This window comes from Papaver somniferum, chromosome 11, assembly GCF_003573695.1.
Source record: "Papaver somniferum cultivar HN1 chromosome 11, ASM357369v1, whole genome shotgun sequence".
Taxonomy (NCBI): domain Eukaryota; kingdom Viridiplantae; phylum Streptophyta; class Magnoliopsida; order Ranunculales; family Papaveraceae; genus Papaver; species Papaver somniferum.
This window is the reverse complement of record NC_039368.1, coordinates 4,514,294-4,536,811: the sequence shown is the minus strand read 5'-3', so window position 1 is coordinate 4,536,811 and position 22,518 is coordinate 4,514,294. Positions and strand designations below refer to the sequence as shown.

Here is a 22,518-nt window from a genome sequence, read left to right as displayed (position 1 = left end):
GCACCTACAATAACATCTGCATTACATGTTATGCAGTCACGAAAATGGATGCATAACCTGTTATGCATCCGAAAATATGGCTGCATCGGGAAAATTGTTGCATAATCTTTTATGCATCGACAAAATAGATGCATAATGCATTATGCATCAATTTTTTATGTACGCACTAATACAATGGTTACATAACTTGTTATAGATGCATAACTTTGTTATCCAAATGCATAATTTGTTATGCAGTGGAGAAAATGGTTGCATAATTTGTTATGCGTCTGCAGAATGTGTTATGCATCTTTTTTGGTGGCTGCATAATGGTTATGTATCAAGTTTTTGAAATTTTTGCCTAAAATGATGATCACCTCCGATTTTTTCGTGAAAAACAAAAATTTGATATTCTTGTTTGTACTCGTTGCGCAGCTCTCTTAAAAAGGTTTCCAACGATATAAAATTTGTAACATTCCAAGGCGCGGATTTTTAGATATGTTATATCCAAATTGCGTTGTCAATTATACCCCTGATGCATAACCTGTCATGCGGATGCATAATCCGTCATGCATATATTTTTAAGAATTTCATATAATTATGGGTGTCACGGAAATAATTATGGGTGTCACGGTACCAAAAATTAATTATGGGCTTGACAATGAAAATATTATTTTTTTTGGGTCTCCCCCTAATTTCCCCATCCGATTTTGCAAGCTTTTGTACAAAAACTTCATTTCCGCTTTGTACGGGCCTTATGCCCGTATCTGTTTTAAACGGGCCGTAAGACGTGAATAAGAGTGGCAAGTACGTGCCACGTTATAAAGTTGTTAGCTTTAGCTTTCTCTCCGGATTCTGGAACGCCAAAAAGGCGGGAGATAGAGAAAATGGGTTTCATCATTGCCGCCCAAAAATAAATACCCAACGAAGAAAAAATGAAATATTAATCAACAAATTTCCTCGATCCACCTCTCTCAAACCGGTAAATTTCTTCTCCTGTCCCATTTAAATCAATTTTGTGATTTTTTTTTCTTTTTTGACTTTTTCTGGATTTCTTTATGGTTAATTTGTTGAATTTGGGGATATTTTTTCCTGGATTTTTTGAGATTTGAGTTCAGATCTGTATGTTATTCTTACAATTGATATAGGGGATTGTCTAATTTTTTTGAAATTAGGTTAAAAAAGATGGAATCTACTGATTCTGTAGAAGTAAATCAAATAAAGATCAAAGAAGAAAAAGAAGAATCTCCATCATTTCGTTGTAATTTGTTCGATTCAGAAGTAGTACATAAGATATCACAAATTTTATTATTAGGATTATCTACAGCTTGTGTTGATAATACAACAGGAGATCTATTCAAAGGACCAGCAATTGTTGCTGTAGATATGAAAAAAGAAATGGTTGATTATTTTACACAGAGAAGTGAAACATATGTTGCAGAATCAGTAGTACAAGAAGGCGGTGCAGATGCGGAGAATTACGATCATCCTACCGATGTTATTTCTGATTTTGTGGATGATTTTACTAGTTTGAAGAGGAATTTGTTTGGGAGGGTTTCGGGTTGGTTGTTGAGTGAAAGAAGGGAAGATAGGATAGATGATTTTGTTCAAGAGATGGAAATTAGTGGGTTTTGGTCGAATGATAGGAGGGAAGCTATTGCGCAGACGTTATTGAAGAATGTTGATTTTAAGAATATGTATACTTGTGATATGAAGTATGGTACAATGGAGGAGCTAGATGCACATAGCGAAGAGTGTAAGTTTAGGATTATGAGTTGTCCAAATGAGGGTTGTGCGATTAGCTTTTGTGCCGTGCATAAGGATAAACATGATGCGATTTGTTCGTTTAGGTATCTTCCTTGTGAGCAAGGGTGCTCGGAGACTATTATGAGACATGAGATGGATAGACATTGCATAACTGTTTGTCCGATGAAACTTGTGAATTGTAAGTTTTACTCAGTGGGTTGTCAAGCTACAATTCCTGTGTGTAAAATTGATGTGCATATTGCAGAGGCTTTTCAATCTCATGTGCAGAACATTCTCAAAATAATTCATAAGGAGGCATCTGTTGAGGATCTGAAGTATCGTTTTGAGCAGCATGAAAAGGTATGGATTTTCATTTTTGACTTCTACGATTTTGTTATTGTTGTTTTATATAACCGTTGGTTTGAAAGTATGCTTTCAACACTTTTTCACCATGTTTACTTGTTATGTTGTTTTAGCTGTACCTTAGAATTCTATGTTGAATACTTGAGTGGTTTCGTTTGGTCTCTTATATGACTGATAAAATTCCTGGCTTGGGATAGAAATTTGCCAAGTCAATTGTAAGAACTAGGATGAATACATAGGTAAATAGATGCTGATGATGATACAATCTCTAGAGATTTCTCCAAATCAGTCACCTTGTTTGATTTAAATTGGGCCTTTTCTTTGTCTGTAAAGATGCAGCTCGCTGGTACCAAATTTGGCAAACTCCAGTGCTTTAAATTTCTTTGCTTTTACATAGTAACATGGTTATGGTAACTAGGTCCTTCCTTGGCGTGTTCACACCAAATATCGTATTTCTTATCTGAAAATTCTTGTTCTGCATATCATTTATATGAATCATGTTTTCAACTTAGGCGGCATTCAGGTTCAGTTAGGTATAACAGTAAGGTGTTCCATGTGGTTTAGATCCCCCTCTTGGTCATATGAAGTGGACTTACTCGGGACAGCCAAATAACAGGTTTTATGACTGCGAATATAGAGGAATAAATATTGTAGTGGGATAAGCAAATGCATCTACTGTTCCACGTAATGTAGGGTGTGGATGGATGCAGCACTTTCTGAGGGAATTTCGAGCTCGAGTAACAAACTAATTCTAAGACTTCGTATAGATGTTTCAAAGTTGGATGGAAAATGAGATAAGAATTGACCCTTTTGATATTCAGTTTGTGCTATCTTTTGTATCCTTTTTTTTCTCTCTAGTCCATATAATGGATACTGAAGTTTATCGGGTAATATGTAATTGCTGATACAAGAAAAAAAATGATTTACTTGTAATGTTTTTTTGTTACCATGTGTGCCCTCGGTAGATGTTAGATCCATATCATGATAAATAGTTTCGTATTATTGATCAAGCCATGCATTACGAGTTTTTACTGAATGAAGCACAATCTAAGACTCGGAGTTTCTGCTGCAATGCAGTCATCATCTTTCAGTGATCTATCAGAATTTCGGGATGTAAGATCTCTAACTAATGCAGTGAAGAAGTTAGATGCAAAATTGGGTCCTCTAGAACATGTCCCAGTTAAGGAAGAGAACCTGGAGCCAGAAATTGTGTCCGCACCATCATCAGAAGATTCAGAGAAACAAACCGCGGAAAAGAATCTGGAGCCAGAAGTTGTATCAGCACAACCATCAAATGATTCAGAGAAACAAATTGCTGAAAAGAATCTGGCCCCAGAAGTGGAGTCAGCAAAAATATCAGAAAATTTAGAGAAACAAAACGCAGAAAAGGTTCCAGAGAAAGCAGAAATGCAAAAAGAAGTAACTATGGAGCCTAAGAACCAAGTTTGTGAAACGAACCCAGAACCAGCAATTTTGCCACGCCAAGTATCAGACAACAAAATTCATGAAGTGAATCCTGAAGCCGAAATCAAGCCAGGTCAATTTTCAGAGAAGCCTGAGAATCAGTATCATGAACAACACCAGGAAAGACAAATTGTCGAACCAGCACATTTATCAATGAAGTCAGAGAATGATGTTCATGAAGAAATCCTTGGGACAGAGTCAAAACCAAAATCAGTATCAGAGTCAGACAACCGAAGTCGTGAAAAGGCCCATGAGGCAGAAGTTGTCCTAGAAGAAGTGTTAGAGGAGTTGGAGAAGCAAGATGCCGAAGAGGTAAACACAAATAGAACAAACAAGCCAGAAGAAGTACTTGAGGAATCAGATACACAAGTTCATAATTCTCATACAACAACTCCGTCAAAAAAGGTATCAAAAGAGCTAAACAGCCAATCTGAATCATCTGATGAAGAGAATACAGTTGCAGCAACCATACCACAGTCAGAAAAGGTATCGGAAGAGCTAAGCAGCCATTCTGAGTCATCTGATGAAGAGAATACAGTTGCTGCAACCATACCAGAACAAGAACCAGATGAGTCGGGGAAACATGTTAAAACCTCTCATCCAGATCTTTAGCACCAACGTCTTTTACTGAGATAAGCAACCTTTTCTTGTCTCTTATTTATTCTTGGCACCTCTTGAAATGCAGAGTTTTATATGTTTCGTAACAAGTTTTTGACCCAAATTTTTCCTGGCATTGCATTTTCATTGTACTAGTTTCTTATTTCATGTTGGTCGGTTGTACTTTCAGTAGTGGTGTACAGCCTTCATATTTTCAAAATCTAGGTTGGATTTTACCAGGTACAACAAGTTCAGTAACCTGGGTTTGTAATCCTCTAAGGTTTGAGTTGTATTATCTTTGATAAGATTTTGTATTCTTCGAAAATTGCAGATTATAAATAAAATACATTTTCTGCAGTTGTGCTGTTCATCTTGTCGTGTGCATTACCCATCCATGTATGGTATTGTGACAAGTTTTCTATCTTGAGTATATATGATGTCATCCATACCCAGCCGCAACAAAATAGGTCCAAGCCAGAAGTTAGGTTTGAGTCAAATCACGAGTCAGATCTGACTCAATCTAAAAAACAAATGATCTAACTCGTGCTGAGTCGGGGAATGAGCCAGATCAGGAAAAAAAAAACACAACTTTTTTTTTGTTTTTTTTTTAGCAAAAGGCAAAAACGTGAATGCCAAACACAATCGTACCCCGGCTTGACCAGCAAGATATACCCCCTTCGTATATATTCATGCTCTTTTGTGGTTAGGGCTTTTACAGAAGAGCTTGAAAAACCTCTCGCACCATGTACAAGAATCTGAAGGAGAAAGCGAAGAAACAGGCCGCGGTGCCATACCTTCCAGAAGAGATTCTGCTAGAAATTTTTGTCAGATTACCAGCAAAATCTCTTTCGCGATTTAGGTGCGTAAGCAAATCTTTGTACACAATAATTGCTAGCCGTAATTTTAATAATATGCATTTTAATAACAGGAATAGAAATCCTAGTACGATTTTTGCATCTACAGAATCCAAGACAATTTACTCGATTGATTATAGTTCAGTATCGTCGTTATTGCCGTTGTCAAATTCCTCAACGGTGTGCGGGTGTGATGAATTTATTACTCGGATGGATTACCCATTGGTCCCTAGCCTTAAATATCGGGATGATTTTAGACATCATGTGGAAGATATTTTGTGTTCTTGTGATGGTTGGCTTTGCATACTTAGTGGAATTGAGAATGTACCTTCTATCAAAATTATTTATCTTTGGAATCCATTAACTAAAGAGTACAGCGAGAGCATACACGATTACAAACTGTGGACAGGTGAATGCAAACTTGTATATGGGCTAGGATATGATTATTACAAAATTGGCAATTGCAAACTGGTAAATATTAGGAGTATGGAATCAACATCAGCACATTCTAAAGTTTCTTTGTATAATTTAGCATCCAAGGCATGGACGGACCCATGCTATCCAGCAGAGAATACCTTACTATTTCCCATCTTACACAAGAAACGATGGAGTGCTCCTTAATGGAGCTATCCATTGGCTTATGCATACCATTGATGAACAAAACTCCAGAGTTCTAGTTTCTTTGGATATTGTCGATGAGATATTCAAGGGGTTAGCATTACCCGAACAACCTATTCCACATCCAAAAGAAATTTTGGATTGTGATAAATTTCAAATACATTTGGCAGCATTGGAAGGGTGTCTGTGTCTAAATTTCTACGTTTGCAATGTCGGGATTGACGTATGGGTGATGCAAAAATATGGAGTAACAGAATGTTGGACTAAAAGTATCACCATTACAAAAAAAGGGATTGTCCGTGACCCCGATTTTAGGTTTATTTGGAGTTTCCAGAACAAAGAGATTCTATTATGGGTGAAAGGGGGTTTCATTTTATATGACCCAAAGAAGAAAAGATATAGAAGGCTGATATCCAATGAGTTTAAAAGGAAAAATATTGTACCTGGGAATTATGTGGCTAGGCTAGTTTCGCTAAATAATGTGCACAAGCACGAAGAAGAGAGACTCAATGGCAGTACGAAGAAAAGCTCCAAAAAAGAACATAGGCACCATACCAAACTTCACTATCTAGTAGTACTTGTTAAGCATCTAATGAGATGAATATGTTATAGATTAATGAAAATTTACAAATTAGATATTAAACATACAATCCAATCACAGCAAACCCTATTACATACAGTAAGGAGATTACCTCTCGCCTAAAAATCCAGATAAATAGATCCAGTGAAGTCGTCTCCCTATTCATGTAATTTCCGATTATTATGACAACTTCTTATGCACAAGTGGGTGATAAGAATTTTGAAGTATGTATGTTCTGGAAAGAGTTTCAACCCAAAGTAACCATTATAGAAAGATCAAATGGGTATACAAATTCTTGTATCATTTCTTTTGAGGGAGCGGTTTGGCTGGTCAATACAATCATGGCAGCAAAATCTAGAGGTAATAGCACTATCATGCCGTATCAATGGAGATTGCCTTTAGGACATGGATCTGCTCTACTATTGATTGAGAGAAGTAATAGCAGAGGGAAGTACATTGCTGTTGATTGGTTTACAGGTAATAGCGGTGAAAAGATACATCATCTGGTGATTCCAGAAGGTCATAAACAGGAAGGATGGAGAAATTTCATAAGTCTAATGCAAATTGGTATTAACAAACATGAGGATTTTCATCGTCGAGGAGCGGCAAATAACAAAATTGAATCACTGAAACTTAATACTGGATGGCCAGAGCTGCAGAGACAGAATCTTCATGAAGGGAATATCAAAATCAAAGGAGTAGGTGGAAATATTTCATATTTAACAGTTGCAACAAAACAAGGTCCAAAAATCTCGTTCGAAGGGAGAGAGAGATCTTTTGATCATTGGGATGAAGTTATTATTTGTACTGTGGATACAAAACCAGTGGATTGGAGGATGGTTGAAGATCGTATTCAGGCGACTTTCCTTATTCAAGAACACATAAAAATCAGTACATTCTCAGAGAATATGGGGGTATTGTTCATTAAATCAGTTAAAGATCATGACATGTTGATAAATCAAAATCATGCTTTCTTAAGTGGTGAAATCAGGTTCTCTCGTTGTGGCCATCAGTTAATGCTATCAATTCCTCCATTAATGGCAAAAAGGTGTGGAGATCTCTCTTGGAGTACCCTTCATTTATGGTCCAAAAATACAGTGGGAGTAATTCTCAGTAAATATGTGTCAATCATTGAGATTGACTTTAATGAACTTGGAGGAATTAAGGTTCTTATTAATTGCAAGAACAGTATCAATGATTTGCCACATACAGTGCCATTGAATGAGGAGGGTTTGATTTTCACGGTGGGTATTACAGTGCTTGACTTGAAGCCGGTATACCGCTCTGGTATTGGGGAAGATAAGCTCAGAGTAATAATTGAAAATGAAGATGTTTTGAATAAACAAGGGGCCTATAGTACGTTACGCATGGGTAAGGATGAGATTGACAGACGAAAGAGTATTCAGCCTAGTCAAACAGTTGGAAAAGGACAAGGTGATGTGATTACTCAAGGAAATATAGAAAAAAGCAAGAAGGATCAGATAAAGAAAAGGACTCGGTCAGATGTGTATTATGAGAAGAAAAAGGACAGGAAAAAGAGATATAAATGGAGAAAGAGAAACAAGAACAGGGAAAGTATTAAGATAATGGAAGATGGAGATGTGGGCAGCAATACAACCACACAAAACGTGAATGCTACAGCAGTTAACGTGGTGGCAAATATTTCAAAGGGGTTAAAGCATCATTGGGTTATTATTACTGATCGCAGAGAAACTTTGACAGGAAAAATACAAGTTCAGACAACACAAAAGGAAGAAAGGGCCCGGTGTTAGAAGAAGAACAAACCCAACTTGGCATGGTGCAACATACTTCTGAGCCGGGACCTAGTTACTCGTACAAGGTGATTAGCCCTTTGATGGATCAGTTTAGGCAGGGGGAACTTCTGGGTCCAACTACTGGAACATGTAATATCAACCCGATGCCATCTCAGTGTTCTAAGTTTTCGGTTCCCACCTATTCTCTACCTAAATTGTCGGTCAATCAGCCATTGAGGGATGGAGAATTTAAGGATTGTTCTGATAAAGAGGGACAATCAAATTTCATCCACAACATACAAGATTCCATCGATGCACAATCAATCCAGCAATCGCGGTTGGAATATTATACAGATGCTGTCGAGGTTTTGAGTAATGGAGAAGAAGAAGGAAGTCAAATAGTGAGAAGGATGAAGAGTGTGAGAAAGATCATAATGAAGTTGTGGGTAGCGATAACCCACAGTTCAATCAAATAGCTCTTCTCACCAAACCTTTTGAAGTTTGTGAAGCAATTCCCATCAACACTAAGAATCCAATTGTAACGGAATTTGAAGATCAACCTTTTGAAGAACAGTACTGGTCGTCAGGAGAAGTCGAGGAAAATCATGGCATCATAGAAGTTGGAATATTGACAGACACAAATGACGAAGAAGAACAGAACTCAGACCAACAAGCAGTGCAGAAGGGGAAGGAAGACCAATTGAAGACTGAGAAAGAAAAGTTACGACAGGCAGTCACAAATGTGGGGGTTCTTATGGGTTTACCCCTCAGGGGGATGGAGAGCATGGTAGAGGAGAGTATCATGGGATCGTTAGTAGTCGCTATGGAGAGGGGAAAATCTAGAATACTAAAAGCTAAAAAGACTGTTTCATGTGGAATAACAGATGACGCTCTTATTGGAGTTCAACAAATGTTGGAAGCACCTAATGTAGAGTCACAGGACCTAGAAGACAGCAGTGAAGGGGAGAAGACGGAAGTAAGTGAAGATGAGAGTGAAGATATAGAGTTTGCAGTCGAGAGCCCAAGTATAATTAGTGAAGGACTGAGTCGTCTCAACCGAGAAAAATGTAGAATTCACAGCTTTCTACGCGGCACAATTCCTACAGGCTCGAAGGAGGACAGGAGAAAAAGGGCAAAGGCAGATTGGTTCCGATGATAGAGAAAACAATTTCGTGGAATATACGGGGACTAGGAGACAAAGATAAAAGAATAGCCATCAACTCAGTACTTTTGAAATGGAATCCTGATGTAGTATTACTTCAAGAAACAAAACTCCAAGTTTTTTTGTTCAACACAGAAGAGAGGTTTGGTGCCACCCCAATGTAGATTATTGTTACATACCTTCTAGGGGAACCAAGGGGGGGATTAGTATATTATGGAGGAAGGATAAAATTGAACTCATCGACAAACTGGATGGAATTCATTCTTTATCTTGTATGTTCAAGTCGAAGACGACACAATTAGAGTTCTACATATCAAATATATATGCACCAAATGACAGGAAGGATAGGAGAACATTATGGAGGGAACTAGGAGAGGTCATGGGGATGTGGGGTATTCCTGGATTCTTAGGAGGGGACTGGAACGTTACAAAATCGATAGCAGATAGAAATAGAGTTCGAGGAGTCAGCAGGGCTATGAGAGATTTCATAAGTTTCATCTCCAATCATGATCTGGTGGATTTGCCCCTTAGTGGTGCTAAGTACACTTGGTCTAACTTTCAAGAAAACCCATATTGTAGTAGAATTGATAGATTCTTGCTAAATCCATTGTGGGAAGCCATGTTTTCGGATACTATTCAGAGTGCAAAGCCGAGGCCTGTGTCAGATCATACTCCATTAATGTTGTCGACAACTATGATGTATTCAGGTGCAAGGCCTTTTAAACTGGAGATTATTTGGTTAGAAAGTGACGACCTGAAAGATAAGATGCAAGGATGGTGGGGGGATTTAACTTTCAGTGGGAATCCTGGTTATGTCTTTTGCAAGAAACTGATGGCAGTCAAGGAATATCTTAAAGTCTGGAATAAAGATAGTTTTGGTAAAGTAGGCAAGAAGATGGATGAAATTCTAGTCCAGATCCAGGAGGTAGACTTTGTTGACGAGGAAGGGACATCCACCATCCAAGACCGTATACAAAGGATTAATCTCAAAAAAGACTACATCAAATGGGCTAATTTGGAGCACAAAAGGATCCAAAACAAGAGAAAAGGACAGTGGATTGCAGATGGGGATAAGAACACTGGCTTCTTTCACAGAATTGTAAATGGGAGGAGACGGGCCAACAACATCTCTTGTCTGAGGATTGATGGAGACTTAACAGAAGATCGGAGTTTTATTGTGGAGAAACTACAAGAGTTTTATTCTGATTTGTACACAGAAGAGGAGGTGAGTAGACCATTCATGGAAGATATACAATTTGAAAGAATTAGTGAAGTGCAAAGGGAGGAAATGGAAACTAAAATTACAGAAACAGAAGTTGTATTGTCTATTAAACAGATGGAATCTAACAGAGCACCGGGACCTGACGGCTTCCCCATTGAGTTCTACACGCATTTCTGGGATATTATAAAAGAGGACTTCATGAGCATGGTTCACTACTTCGACATTAATGGTTTCTTAGATTGGAGAACAAATAATACTTTTATCACTCTCATTCCGAAAAGAGATAATGTGGAGCTGGTGACCGACTATAGGCCGATAAGCTTGATCAATACTTGCTACAAGATTATCTCGCACGTTCTCTCTACAAGGCTTAAAAAGGTACTTCCCCATGTTATATCGAATACACAAAATGCATTTGTGCAAAACAGACAAATTATAGATAGTATATTATTGGCAAATGAATGCGTTGATTCTAAGCTGAGGGAGGGCTCGAATGGGTGGATGTTCAAATTGGATATAGAGAAGGCATATGACAAAGTAAACTGGGACTATTTAGACATTATCATGAGCAAAATGGGAATGGGTCAGAAATGGAGAAGGTGGATCAAGACTCTAGTATCGACTGCACACTTCTCTATTCTCCTCAATGGGACGCCTGGGAATCAATTCAAGAGTACTAGAGGGTTGCGACAGGGTGACCCTCTATCCCCTTTCCTTTTCACTATGGTTATGGAGGGACTATGCAAGATGGTACAAAAACTGGAAGTTACTGGGGTATACAAAGGTTTCAAAGTCAAGCCAAATGGAACACAACTGTCACACCTTTTGTTTGCAGACGATACAATCTTCTTCTCTAGTGATGATGCTGAACAGATTCTTAACATTCGAGCTCTTCTTATTTGCTTTGAAATCAGTTCGGGACTTAGTATCAATCCAATGAAGAGTTCGGCAATCAAGTTTGGAAATACGAACTCGGACGACATTGTTGAGACTGGTCTTGGATGCATTTTCCAGGAGTTACCTGTTATGTATCTTGGAATGCCAACAGGTGCCCAGTATAGACACAAGAATATTTGGGACTCGGTTATAGAGCATATGGAGAAGAAACTACAGTCTTGGCAAGGGAGTCTTTTATCTTATGGTGGAAGATTGGTTTTAATCAAAAGTGTTTTAAGCACACTTGTCATATACCTCATGTCAGTTTATTCGATGCCGGCGTCAGTCGAGAAAAAACTTAACAAGATCATGCGGAACTTTCTATGGGGTAGTGACACAAACAACAAGAAGAAATATGCTTTAGTTTCATTTGAAAAGGTGTGTATGGAAAAAGAATATGGTGGGCTTGGCATTAGACAGTTGCGGGTTATGAATGATGCGTTATTGTGCAAATGGTGCTGGAGGTTTACGAATGAAGAAGAATCACTGTGGAGAGTCCTTACTAAAGAGAAGTATGGGCTTACGAAGAATAAATGGGATATAAGGAATATTAGATCATCATATGGTAGTTCGGTTTGGAAAGGTGTCAACATGAGATTGCAAAAATTCATGGAGGGGATCAGATATTGCATTGGCAAGGGAAATAGGACTCTATTCTGGACAGATCAGTGGATCGGCGATCTCAAGCTTCAGATAGAATTTCCCAACCTGTTCAGAGTATCAAGGAAAAAAGACCACAACATTGATAAGTTCTATTCTATAACTGACGGCAACATCAGTTGGAATTTAGACTTAAGAAGAAGACTTACTGATGAGGAGATTCAGGAAGCAGTGAGACTCACAACTCTTTTGGAAACAATAGTTATCAGTGACAATGAGGATACAAGGGTTTGGAAACACACGAAAGATGGGACTTTCACTGTTCGATCTTGCTACAAAGTATTGGCTCATAAAGAAAATACGGTGTTTCCTCATAGGGATGTTTGGAATAGTAAGGTACCATCTAAAGTTACTTTTTTCACTTGGTTGGTACACCACAATTCCATTCTTACCCAGGATGTACTTAAAAAGAGAGGTCGATGCTTGGTAAATAGATGCAACATGTGTAAAATGGAGGAAGAATCTATTAATCATTTATTCTTGCATTGTACTGAGGCAACCGAAGTGTGGAGATATTTCTACAAAGCATTCGGAGTGGATTGGGTTCAGGGAAGAGATATTAGCATGGTATTTCTTGAAACAAAAACTAGAGTCTTCACAAGAAAAGGAAATTTTATATGGAACGTGCTTCCATTTGCTATTTGTTGGGGAATTTGGAAGGAGAGGAACCAAAGAACTTTTAATGATAAGGAAATCCTTGTATATAATCTCATTCTGGAAATCAAAGCCGATATTCTATATTGGGCTCAGCCAACGGGAGTGTTAGATGGAGTACACTTTGAAGACCTTGCTCTTAGATGGGAGGAACTAGTAAGAGAGTGAAGAGTTGAGTGCTTGTAATGGATTTCACTGAGGATTGTTCATTTGTTTGTGGTGTTTGGGTTCTCAATTGTATTATTCTTTATTACTTATCAATATAATTATCTATTTTTGCTGATCAAAAAAAAAAAAAGAACATAGGCACCTGGTTGTGTTTATAATTAATGATTTAGGTTGAATTTTACTAGGTACAACAAGTTCAGTAACCTGGGTTTGTAATCCTCTAAGGTTTGCATTGAACAGTAAAACTTTTTTAATATTATACTCGATCATACGATATCCTCATAAAATAGCAGTATTTTTTAGTCCCAGATCCGACCATTAATGGTAAAATAATAAATTGGATAATATTATAATATGAAACATTCAAAAAAATTCCCATAAACATTATTATGTCCCACAAATTATATAAATAATATTAGGAAATAATATAAGAAATTCTATATTTAGTAAATACATATATTAAGTTGTGAGAATTATATTAGGAATTGAATATCTTGAGAACCAAGTCTTATGATTGTATAAATAGGTTGAAGAATTAATGAGAAATACACCAAGTTATTCTCAATGTAGTCTTTTATGCTTCCGCGATTATACTCTCCTCTCTCTTGCTCGATCCTAAACATGGTATCAGAGCTAAGTCACAGACCTAGACCTGCGTACACCGGGTGTAGAACTTGACGGTTGCTACCATATCAAGGATATAACTCGAGCAACAAAGAAAGATTTGGTACTACTTATTTGGAGTTTTATCGAACAAATCCGTGAAGAAACCAAATTGGATTCGAAGAAGCTCGAGATAAATCTGTTTGAAGAAGAGAAAGAAGTCGTCGCTGTGTGTATTTGTTGACCGGGAAACAACCAAGGGTGATGTGACTGGCATCGGTATCCAGTTATGGATGGAATTGAGGTAAAGATTCTTGATTGATGGGTTCTGCTGGTTGTCGAGAAAAGTAGAACAAAATGTTGTTGTCATTGCTACAACAACCATGAGATCGAAAAGAATAAATTAAAGAAGAAATTGTTGCTGCCAGTTGTGGTGATGCAGTTAGAAAACTGAGCTGTAACGACAAAGTGGTAGTTTTGTGGCTTTCAAAAGTGATGGTTTTGGCTCGAGTCTCGGTGACCGATAGGTGTTTGTTTAAATGCCTGAATTCTTTGGGAAACAATAGAGAAGATGTTTGTTTAAGTGCCTGAATGCTTTGGGAAACAATAGTGTGGCCGAAGCGGAAAGAAAAGAAAGATTGTGAGAGAATCTTGAAAAGAAAAGAAGTGTGACAGTCTAGCAATGAAAGCGTGACTGGAGCAGAGAAGAAGAAGAAACAACTACAAGGTTGTGAAGAAAGAGAAGAAATCACCAAGAGGTAATAAGAAAAATAAAAACAATAGTAGGTTACAATCCTATGAGTTGTAGAGAACAATGAAGAAAGAGAAGCAATCACCAAGAGGTGATGAGAGAAAGAACACCAATAGTAGGTTAAAATCCTATGAGTTGTCTAGAGACTACAAAAGTATTCTATTGAAGAAACCGAAGATGGGACCGAAACGTCCTTAAACTACGAAGAGGACCGTAATGTCCTTAAACTATGAAGATGGGACCGAGATGTCCTTAAATTATGAAGGGGACTGAAATGTCCTTAAACTACGAACAAAACCGTGATGTCCTTAAACTACGAAGGGGACCGGAACGCCCTTAAACTATGACTGGGATCATAACGTTCTTAAACTTCGATTAGAAGATATTTTTGCAAAAGCGTCAAGGAAAGCTCGGTTTAAAATTCTTTTGTCCAAGATGGGCATTCGTGATCTCCATGCCCCATCTTGAAGGAGGGTATTGGGAAATAATATAAGAGAGTCTATATTTAAGAGATACGTATATTAAGTTGTGAGAGTTATATTAGGAATTGAATATCTTGAGAACCAAGTCTTGTGATTTTATAAATAGCTTAAAGAATTAATGAGAAATACACCAAGTTATTCTCAAGGTAATCTTTTATGGTTCCGCGATTATACTCTCCTCTCTCTTGCTCAATCCTTAACATGGTATCAGAACTAAGCCCTAGACCTAGACCCTCGTAAGCCGGGTGTAGGCCGAGTTACTGACCGAAGTGTTTAACCGATTTTTTCGCTTGTATACCCGGGGTGTAGGCCAGTTCCATACTCACCGAGGTGTTACCCCCTGATTTAATCACTCACCTGTGTAAACCTATTACCGATGGACTGGTTAACTCGTACGTAGGTCCACGTGTGATGCCCAGTGACTGGTCTTACACGTGAGGGGGCGTGTAAAAGAACAATAGTCCCACATCGCTATTATCCGCTTAATTAACATAAAATATAATATGGAACGTCCGCTCCACTCATTCCCAATTGGTTGTGAGTTGGATGCCCGTATTCTAATATATTATCACAACCAACCCCTGTATGAGACGTGAGACCCAGTAAGACCCAAGAAGGAAGGGCGACCATACAGCGGTCTATATAAGGTGTGGAGCTACTGCACTTATTTCCAATTGGTTTTGAGTTGGATGCCCGCATACTTTAACATGGTATCAGAGTAAGGTGAGAGGGAGAGAGGAGAGGAAGAGAAGTTAGATCGTAAAGAGCTTGTGAAGTTGTGATAATAGGGAGAAGCTTGATGTTTGTATTCATGATAAAAAAAAAATTAAAAAAAATATTAGGGTTCGAATTGAGAGCTTGAATCACAGAAGAGATAGAGCTGCTACTGTCGAAGTTTGAATCTGTGTTCGAAATTAAAGCAAGAAGATGGGTATCTGTTGCTCTCTGATTTTGAATGAGAAGTCTGTTGCTCTCTGAGTTTGAATGAGAAAATGTGGAGATCGGTAGGGTTTGCTATCCGTTTGGTGGATGTATCTGCAACTACTTCCAGTTGAGAGATGAGTTTGACGCTGTTTTAACTAGTATGTGTTGTAAGATGCATCTCAGACTTGAGATGGTAAATTTTGAAGTGATCTTTACAAGTCGAGAAGAAGGGAATATAACTGGATATGATCATTCATTTATCACAGGCTTGAGTTTATGGTGGTTTTGGAACGAGAAAGACAGGGACGTGCTGCTGCTGGATCTCTGATATTGTTGATGATTCTCATGGTGTTGTCTCGTCGTTGATTGATAGAAGAGCTTGGCAGAAAAAAATTGCTTGCTGCCAATGTTGAGCAGAAAACTTCGGATGGTCTGGTGCTGATAATCAAGGTCGATGCGATGTGTGTGGATGCTGTTGATGCCACCGGTAACGGAGATGTGATTACTGCCACTGACTGGTGGTAAGTTGATAGAGTTGCAATAAAGAGATTTGAAGTTCGAGAAAGAAGCACCAGTCGCTGCGAAAAGAACTTGACGGTTGCTGCCATATCAAGGATAAAACTCGAGCAACAAAGAAAGATTTCCTACTACTTATTTGGAGTTTTATCGAACAAATCCGTGAAGAAACCAAAGTGGATTCGAAGAAGCTCGAGATAAATCTGTTTGAAGAAGAGAAAGAAGTCGTCGCTGTGTGTATTTGTTGACCGGGAAACAACCAAGGGTGATGTGACTGGCATCGGTATCTAGTTATGGATGAAATTGAGGTTAAGATTCTTGATTGATGGGTTCTGCTGGTTATCGAGAAAAGTAGAACAAAATTTTGTTGTCATTGCTACAACAACCATGAGATCGAAAAGAAGAAATTGTTGCTTCCAGTTGTGGTGATGCAGTTAGAAAACTGAGCTGTAACGACAAAGTGGTAGTTCCGTGGCTATCAAAAGTGATGGTTTTGGCTCGAGTCTCGGTGACTGATAGGTGTTTGTTTAAATGCCTGAATTCTTTGGGAAAAAATAGAGAAGATGTTTGTTTAAGTGCCTGAATGCTTTGGGAAACAATAATGTGGCCGAAGCGGAAAGAAAAGAAAGATTGTGAGAGAATCTTGAAAAGAAAAGAAGTGTGACAGTCTAGCAACGAAAGCGTGAATGGAGCAGAGAAGAAGAAGAAACAACTACAAGGTTGTGAAGAAAGAGAAGAAATCACCAAGAGGTGATAAGAAAAAGAAAAACAATAGTAGGTTACAATCCTATGAGTTGTAGAGAACAATGAAGAAAGAGAAGCAATCACCAAGAGGTGATGAGAGAAAGAACAACAATAGTAGGTTAAAATCCTATGAGTTGTCTAGAGCGTACAAAAGTATTCTATCGAAGAAACTGAAGATGGGACCGAAACGTCCTTAAACTACGAAGAGGACCGTAATGTCCTTAAACTATGAAGATGGTACCGAGATTTCCTTAAACTATGAAGGGGACTGAAATGTCCTTAAACTACGAAGAGGACCTTGATGTCCTTAAACTACGAAGGGGACCGGAACGTCCTTAAACTATGACTGGGATCGTAACGTTCTTAAACTTCGATTAGAAGATATTTTAGCAAAAGCGTCAAGGAAAGCTCGGTTTAAATTTCTTTTGTCCAAAATGGGCATTCGCGATCTCCATGCTCCATCTTGAGGGAGAGTATTAGGAAATAGTATAAGAGAGTCTATATTTAGGAGATATATATATTAAGTTGTGAGAGTTATATTAGGAATTGAATATCTTGAGAACCAAGTCTTGTGATTGTATAAATAGCTTGAAGAATTAATGAGAAATACACCAAGTTATTCTCAATGTAGTCTTTTATGTTTCCGTGATTATACTCTTGCTCGATCCTTAACAAATAATAATTCTATTAGAAAATAAAAAATAATTTTCATATACATCAAATTTATATGTAAATTATATGTTAAACTAGTACTCGGCACAGAAATAGATATGCGTTCTAGTTGATGCTCGTATTGAAAGATCTATTTTTCCGCACAATATGCAATCCACAAATCAAAACAACCCGGTTCTTTCATTTTTTATCTTCCAATTATATTCACATTTTACACACACATAACCTGTATTCGATTTGATACGATATTGCATCATCTTAAATATAATGATGGAAATGTTAATTTAAAAATGGGCGGTTGTTACAGCCAACGAAGACTTGTATATCAAAAATTGAAGTTTCGTTTATTGTCGGATGGGGGTCTAACTCTCCTCAAAAAATCTAGTTGTACCAGTTTCCCCTATTATGGTATATGGCATCTTTATTTTCTGATTTTTTTAAAGATGCACTCTAACATCCTAGCTACCAATATCAAATTATGAGTGAGGTTGCAACAGACATACTTTAAACCTTAATAGTCGCACAATGGAGCCTTCACGTTACATCAATGGTTGTATATTTCCCTTCGATTGGTAGATGCGACAGGGTTTTAGATATATGGATTTGCAAATTATAATTGTAGCTAGGGAAAATAAAAAATTGTTGGAATCTATGCAGTTGATATTTTTCTTAGGTCTGGGACGCATAGGCCGTCATCTTACACAGTCGATAAGAACTAAAAATCCCAATAATACTGAGTGAACAACACACGTGCGGTATTTAAGAGCACATACTCCAATTTAACTCTGAGTTGTTAGATTATATTAAGAGATTTAATATGAACCGCTAGTTGTCTAGACTAACTTAGCCACGACCTGTTTTGTATTATAGATATTATTTATATTAAGTTAGAGCGTGTGAATACATTGAATGTGGCACAATATCAATGTTTCAAAAATTTGTTTCATTATCTAGAAATTTCCATCAAAATTATCCCATTGTTGCCCATCTTAGGTATTTTATTATTTATTCTTTAGATTAATATATTTACAAAATAATAAGTTATTAAATTATCGATTATGTAATTTATTTTTAAAATAATAGAATTAGGTTACTCCCAAGCCTATTATTTCTATATTTTATAGAAATTTTGCTCTTTTATGAATTTTGTATTCTTCGTAAATTGCAGATTATAAATAAAATACATTTTCTGCTTCTTTTTTCTTTTTTTTTTTTTGGTAAAAATAAATACATTTTCTACCGATGTGTCGTTCACCTTGCCTTGTGGATTACCCATCCACGTCTAGTATTGTGACAAGTACTCTATCTTGAGTATATGATATGATTGATACCCAGCCACAATAAAATAGGTTTGCACCAGGGTTTATGTTTGAATAAGATCACGAGTCAGATTTGGTCCAAACTAAAAACCAAACAATCTGACATCTTGCTTTTGCCGAGTTAGGGGATGAACCAGATGTCAGCAAGAAACAACTACCTTGTAATTTTTTCTTTTTACAAAAGCGTGTCTGCCAAACACAACCTTACCCCAGCTTGACCAGTAAGATAAACCCGCTTCGTATATATTCGCGCTTTTTTTCTGGTTAGGGCTTTACAGAAGAGCTTGAAAAATTTCTCGCACCATGTACATGAAGCTGAAGAAGAAAGGGAAGAAACAGGCCTCAGTGCCATACCTTCCAGAAGAGATTCTGCTAGAAATATCTTTGTGAGATTACCAGCAAAATCTCTTTCATGATTTAGGTGCGCAAGCAAATCCTTGTGTAAAATAATTGCTAGTCCGGATTTTAATACTCCCTCCGTTTCTAAAAAATAGACTTGTTTAGTTTTCACAAAAATTAAGAAAACTAATCATTGGAATCACTTTTCCATGTTTTCTTTTCTAATCTATCATGTTTTTTTATTAGAGAAAGAGAAGAGAGAAGTGTTCCCCTTTTTCATATTATGAGAAAAAATGGAGAGAGAAGTGGTCCCTTTATGAATATAGTAGTAAAATCATAACATTTGGCTTTCCACGTATGGAAACAAGCCTATTTTTTTGACATATCAAAAAAAAAAATCTACCTATTTTTTTAAAACGAAGGGAATAACATGCATTTTAATAACATGAAAAGAAATCCTAGTAAAATTTTTGCATCGACGGAATCCAAGACAATTTACTCAATAGATTATAGTTCAATATCGTCGTTATTACCGTTAGTCAAAATTTGTCAACAGTGTGCAAGTTTGATGAATTTACTACTCGGATGGATTACCCCTTCCTACCTACCCTCGAATATGATTTTTTTAGACATCATGTGGAAGACATTTTGTGTTCTTGTGATGGTTGGCTTTGCATACTTTGTGGAGTTGAGAATGTACGTTCTCTCAAAATTATATATCTTTGGAATCCATTAACTAAAGAGTACAGCGAAAGCATAGATGCTTATTCACGGAGGACAGGTGAAAGTAAACTTGTATATGGCTAGGATATTAAGGAGTTGAGTTGTGTACCCATTATCACCCTTGATTATCAAGCATTATTACCCGTAAGTTGAGTTGTGAACCCATTCTCCGTTTCCAAAAGACAGTCTGTTTTGATTTTGTCAAAATATTAAGGAGACCGTTGTATTTTGCATGCACACCCTTGATTACTTGCCTAATTTATTTGGATAAAAATGTGAGTAATAAAAACTATCAAAAATTGTTATGGGATTGTAAATAGAAAATAAAAAAAGAAAGCTAAAAGGAATGAAGTATATATTTGTTTCCTTACTTATACAAATCTCATTAATATTTTAGATTGGGACCATTAAAAAAGAATTTATGAATATAAAACTTTAAGGGTATATTAGAGAGTTTATTAGAAAAATATAACTATAAACAGAAACTGGACACAATTTTGAAACATACCAAAATAAAATAGAGGACGGTCTTTCAGAAACAGATGGAGTATCTTAAATACACAAATAATTGGGCCTAGCTAGTTACACCCGACGCAACTCCGGTCCATGCCCGGCTAACCACTTTCTCAAGTATCAGTGTATCACCTAGATACGTGCACGTCCAATACTTTGAACTTTCTCAAGTATCAGTGTATCATCTAAAATCTAGCGATTAGCCCGGGTTATAGTAAATATCCAGCTCATAAACCTAATTTGCGCAGCTCTTAATTCTTGCGGTCCTCCGCCACTCTTTCTTGCTCCTTCTCTTACAGCTGCAACAACTTAATAAGATCTTCACAACCAGATCTTCACAACGGAAGTTACTACTAGACTCGTACACGAAGGAAGAATCAAAAGATGGATATTCAAAAATAGAATTTATACGAGGATTTGAGAAGAATCAAAAGATGGAATCATGGATTTTTAACACCAAACTTTCGATCATTCGATGGGATATTTCCATTTCGGTGTTGTGCTTAGTGCTAACACCAAACTTTGTTCATTTCAGGGTTGGGCTAACACCAAAAATAAGGGTAATTCGGTATGCTAAAAATGTTTGTTTGGAAATCCGGGGACGGGCTATAGTCCCGATTAGACGCTTGCTAGGCCCGTCCCAGCGGCCAAAGATACCGCTCCTTTAATAACCTTATCTTCAATACTTTCTTTCATTCTTTCATTAAGATATTTTCCTCGAACACCTAAGCAGGTACCTGCAAATTTCCTCACGACCAGTCCTACATCACCTTGTAAAATTTACTTCATAAAAGATGCATCAAAGTTAATCTTCAGAGAACCATTATGTACAGGCTTCCATCTCAAGACCTGCGTATAGTCATTACTGCTAATAAAATAATTAGTTCCAAAATGGATAAGCCTATAAATGTAATCCAATGACATTATTCTATTAGGGTTTAGATTCTGAAATTCTTTAAGGATTATCTTTTCAGATAGTCTAAACTGACATCATAAGAAGTTTATTTATGTCATGCCTATAGAAACCTGTACCAAAATTCAAAATTCAAACCTACATAGAACCAAGTTATTACTCATTCTCTAAATGAGCCATGTTGAGCCAAAATATTAGCTAAATTAATGTTTAAATCTAGCCACACAGATCTCGCATAAGAATAATTATTGAAAAGATGATCACTAGACTCATTGGGATGGTTAAAAAGAAAAGAATGAAGCTCAATTCCACTTCTGTTACCGCTTTCTAGAAAGCTTATCTTTAGTTGGAACTATATCTTTAATATACTTCAAGACAAACAATTTAACTTAACCTTCCATAGAGTTTCTCATACCTGTTGAGGAACAGTGTGAGTACCAGCAGAAAAGTTTGGCATTCTAAAAAAAACATTGTAAGCACTTTTAACTGAGAATGAACCTTTTCTATCTGGCAACCAAATAAAATTCTATTTGCAGAATAAGGTTTAAATAAATAATTAATTAGATGCACATTCTAAATCCTAATGCCATCGTAGAAAAGGTCTGATAGATAGTGGTGGGTTTTATAAACAACCTACAAATTGACCTGCAAGTATACAGGGTCAGTTGTAGCTAGAAAGGGAAGAAAGGGGAAGTCCACAGGGACAAGGAGGGAGTTGTGTTGATTTTCTATGTTTCTTAATTGAATTCGAACCTAAAGTGTCAAGACAAAAGCTAAATCTCAGTGTGGATATGGAGATTGCTAGGATTTTGGAGTCCACCACCTAATCTTAGCTAAGTAATTCAGTTACAGTGATGTCATTGTCTCTGGTAAAAAGTATTTATCACAAGTATTAATTGTCTGATTAAAGCACAACTAATCAAAAGATAAATCTATTCATTTTAAGCATGATTTACAGCACAACAACATAGAATTGATCAAACTACCAAGGATGCATGACATACATGGTGAAAGTAATATGTTGTGGAACTAAGATGAAATCTACCCTTAAGCAATTAAGTACAGCAATAACACCACTAAAAACATGAATCAATTTAGCAAAATATTAAGGGCTCCATTTAACCCTAGCAGAATGGATTAGAACATAACAAACATTGTGAACAAATGTAATTGAGTTCTACTGAACATGAAATTGTGCTAAAAACTGAAATTGTAATTGAAACTAACAATAGAGAGCACTGGCTAGTCCAGGCCTCTAAGGT

The 22,518-nt window shown here is 37.0% G+C and overlaps 1 protein-coding gene across 2 annotated transcripts; it reads left to right on the top strand.

Moving 5' to 3' along the window:
* The first annotated feature begins 826 nt into the window (after nt 1-826).
* On the top strand, nt 827-4,506 carry LOC113322632. Of its 2 annotated transcripts, XM_026570761.1 has the most exons (3): nt 827-961; nt 1,155-2,085; nt 3,166-4,506. In XM_026570761.1, exons 2-3 carry the CDS (start codon nt 1,165-1,167, stop codon nt 4,162-4,164), a joined length of 1,920 nt encoding a protein of 639 aa, XP_026426546.1. In that variant the 5' UTR covers nt 827-961; nt 1,155-1,164; the 3' UTR covers nt 4,165-4,506. The 2 variants fall into 2 exon arrangements, with proteins under 2 accessions (XP_026426546.1, XP_026426547.1); XM_026570762.1 differs by lacking the exon at nt 827-961 and having other exon boundaries at nt 968-2,085.
* Nucleotides 4,507-22,518: the final 18,012 nt, after the last annotated feature.

Excerpts from the sequence above, each read along its gene's own strand:
- LOC113322632 (XM_026570761.1), top strand. The coding sequence starts at position 1,165 with ATGGAATCTACTGATTCTGTAGAAGTAAATCAAATAAAGATCAAAGAA. Across the intron at positions 2,086-3,165 it reads GTTTTGAGCAGCATGAAAAG|TCATCATCTTTCAGTGATCT; the intron begins GTATGGATTTTC and ends GCTGCAATGCAG.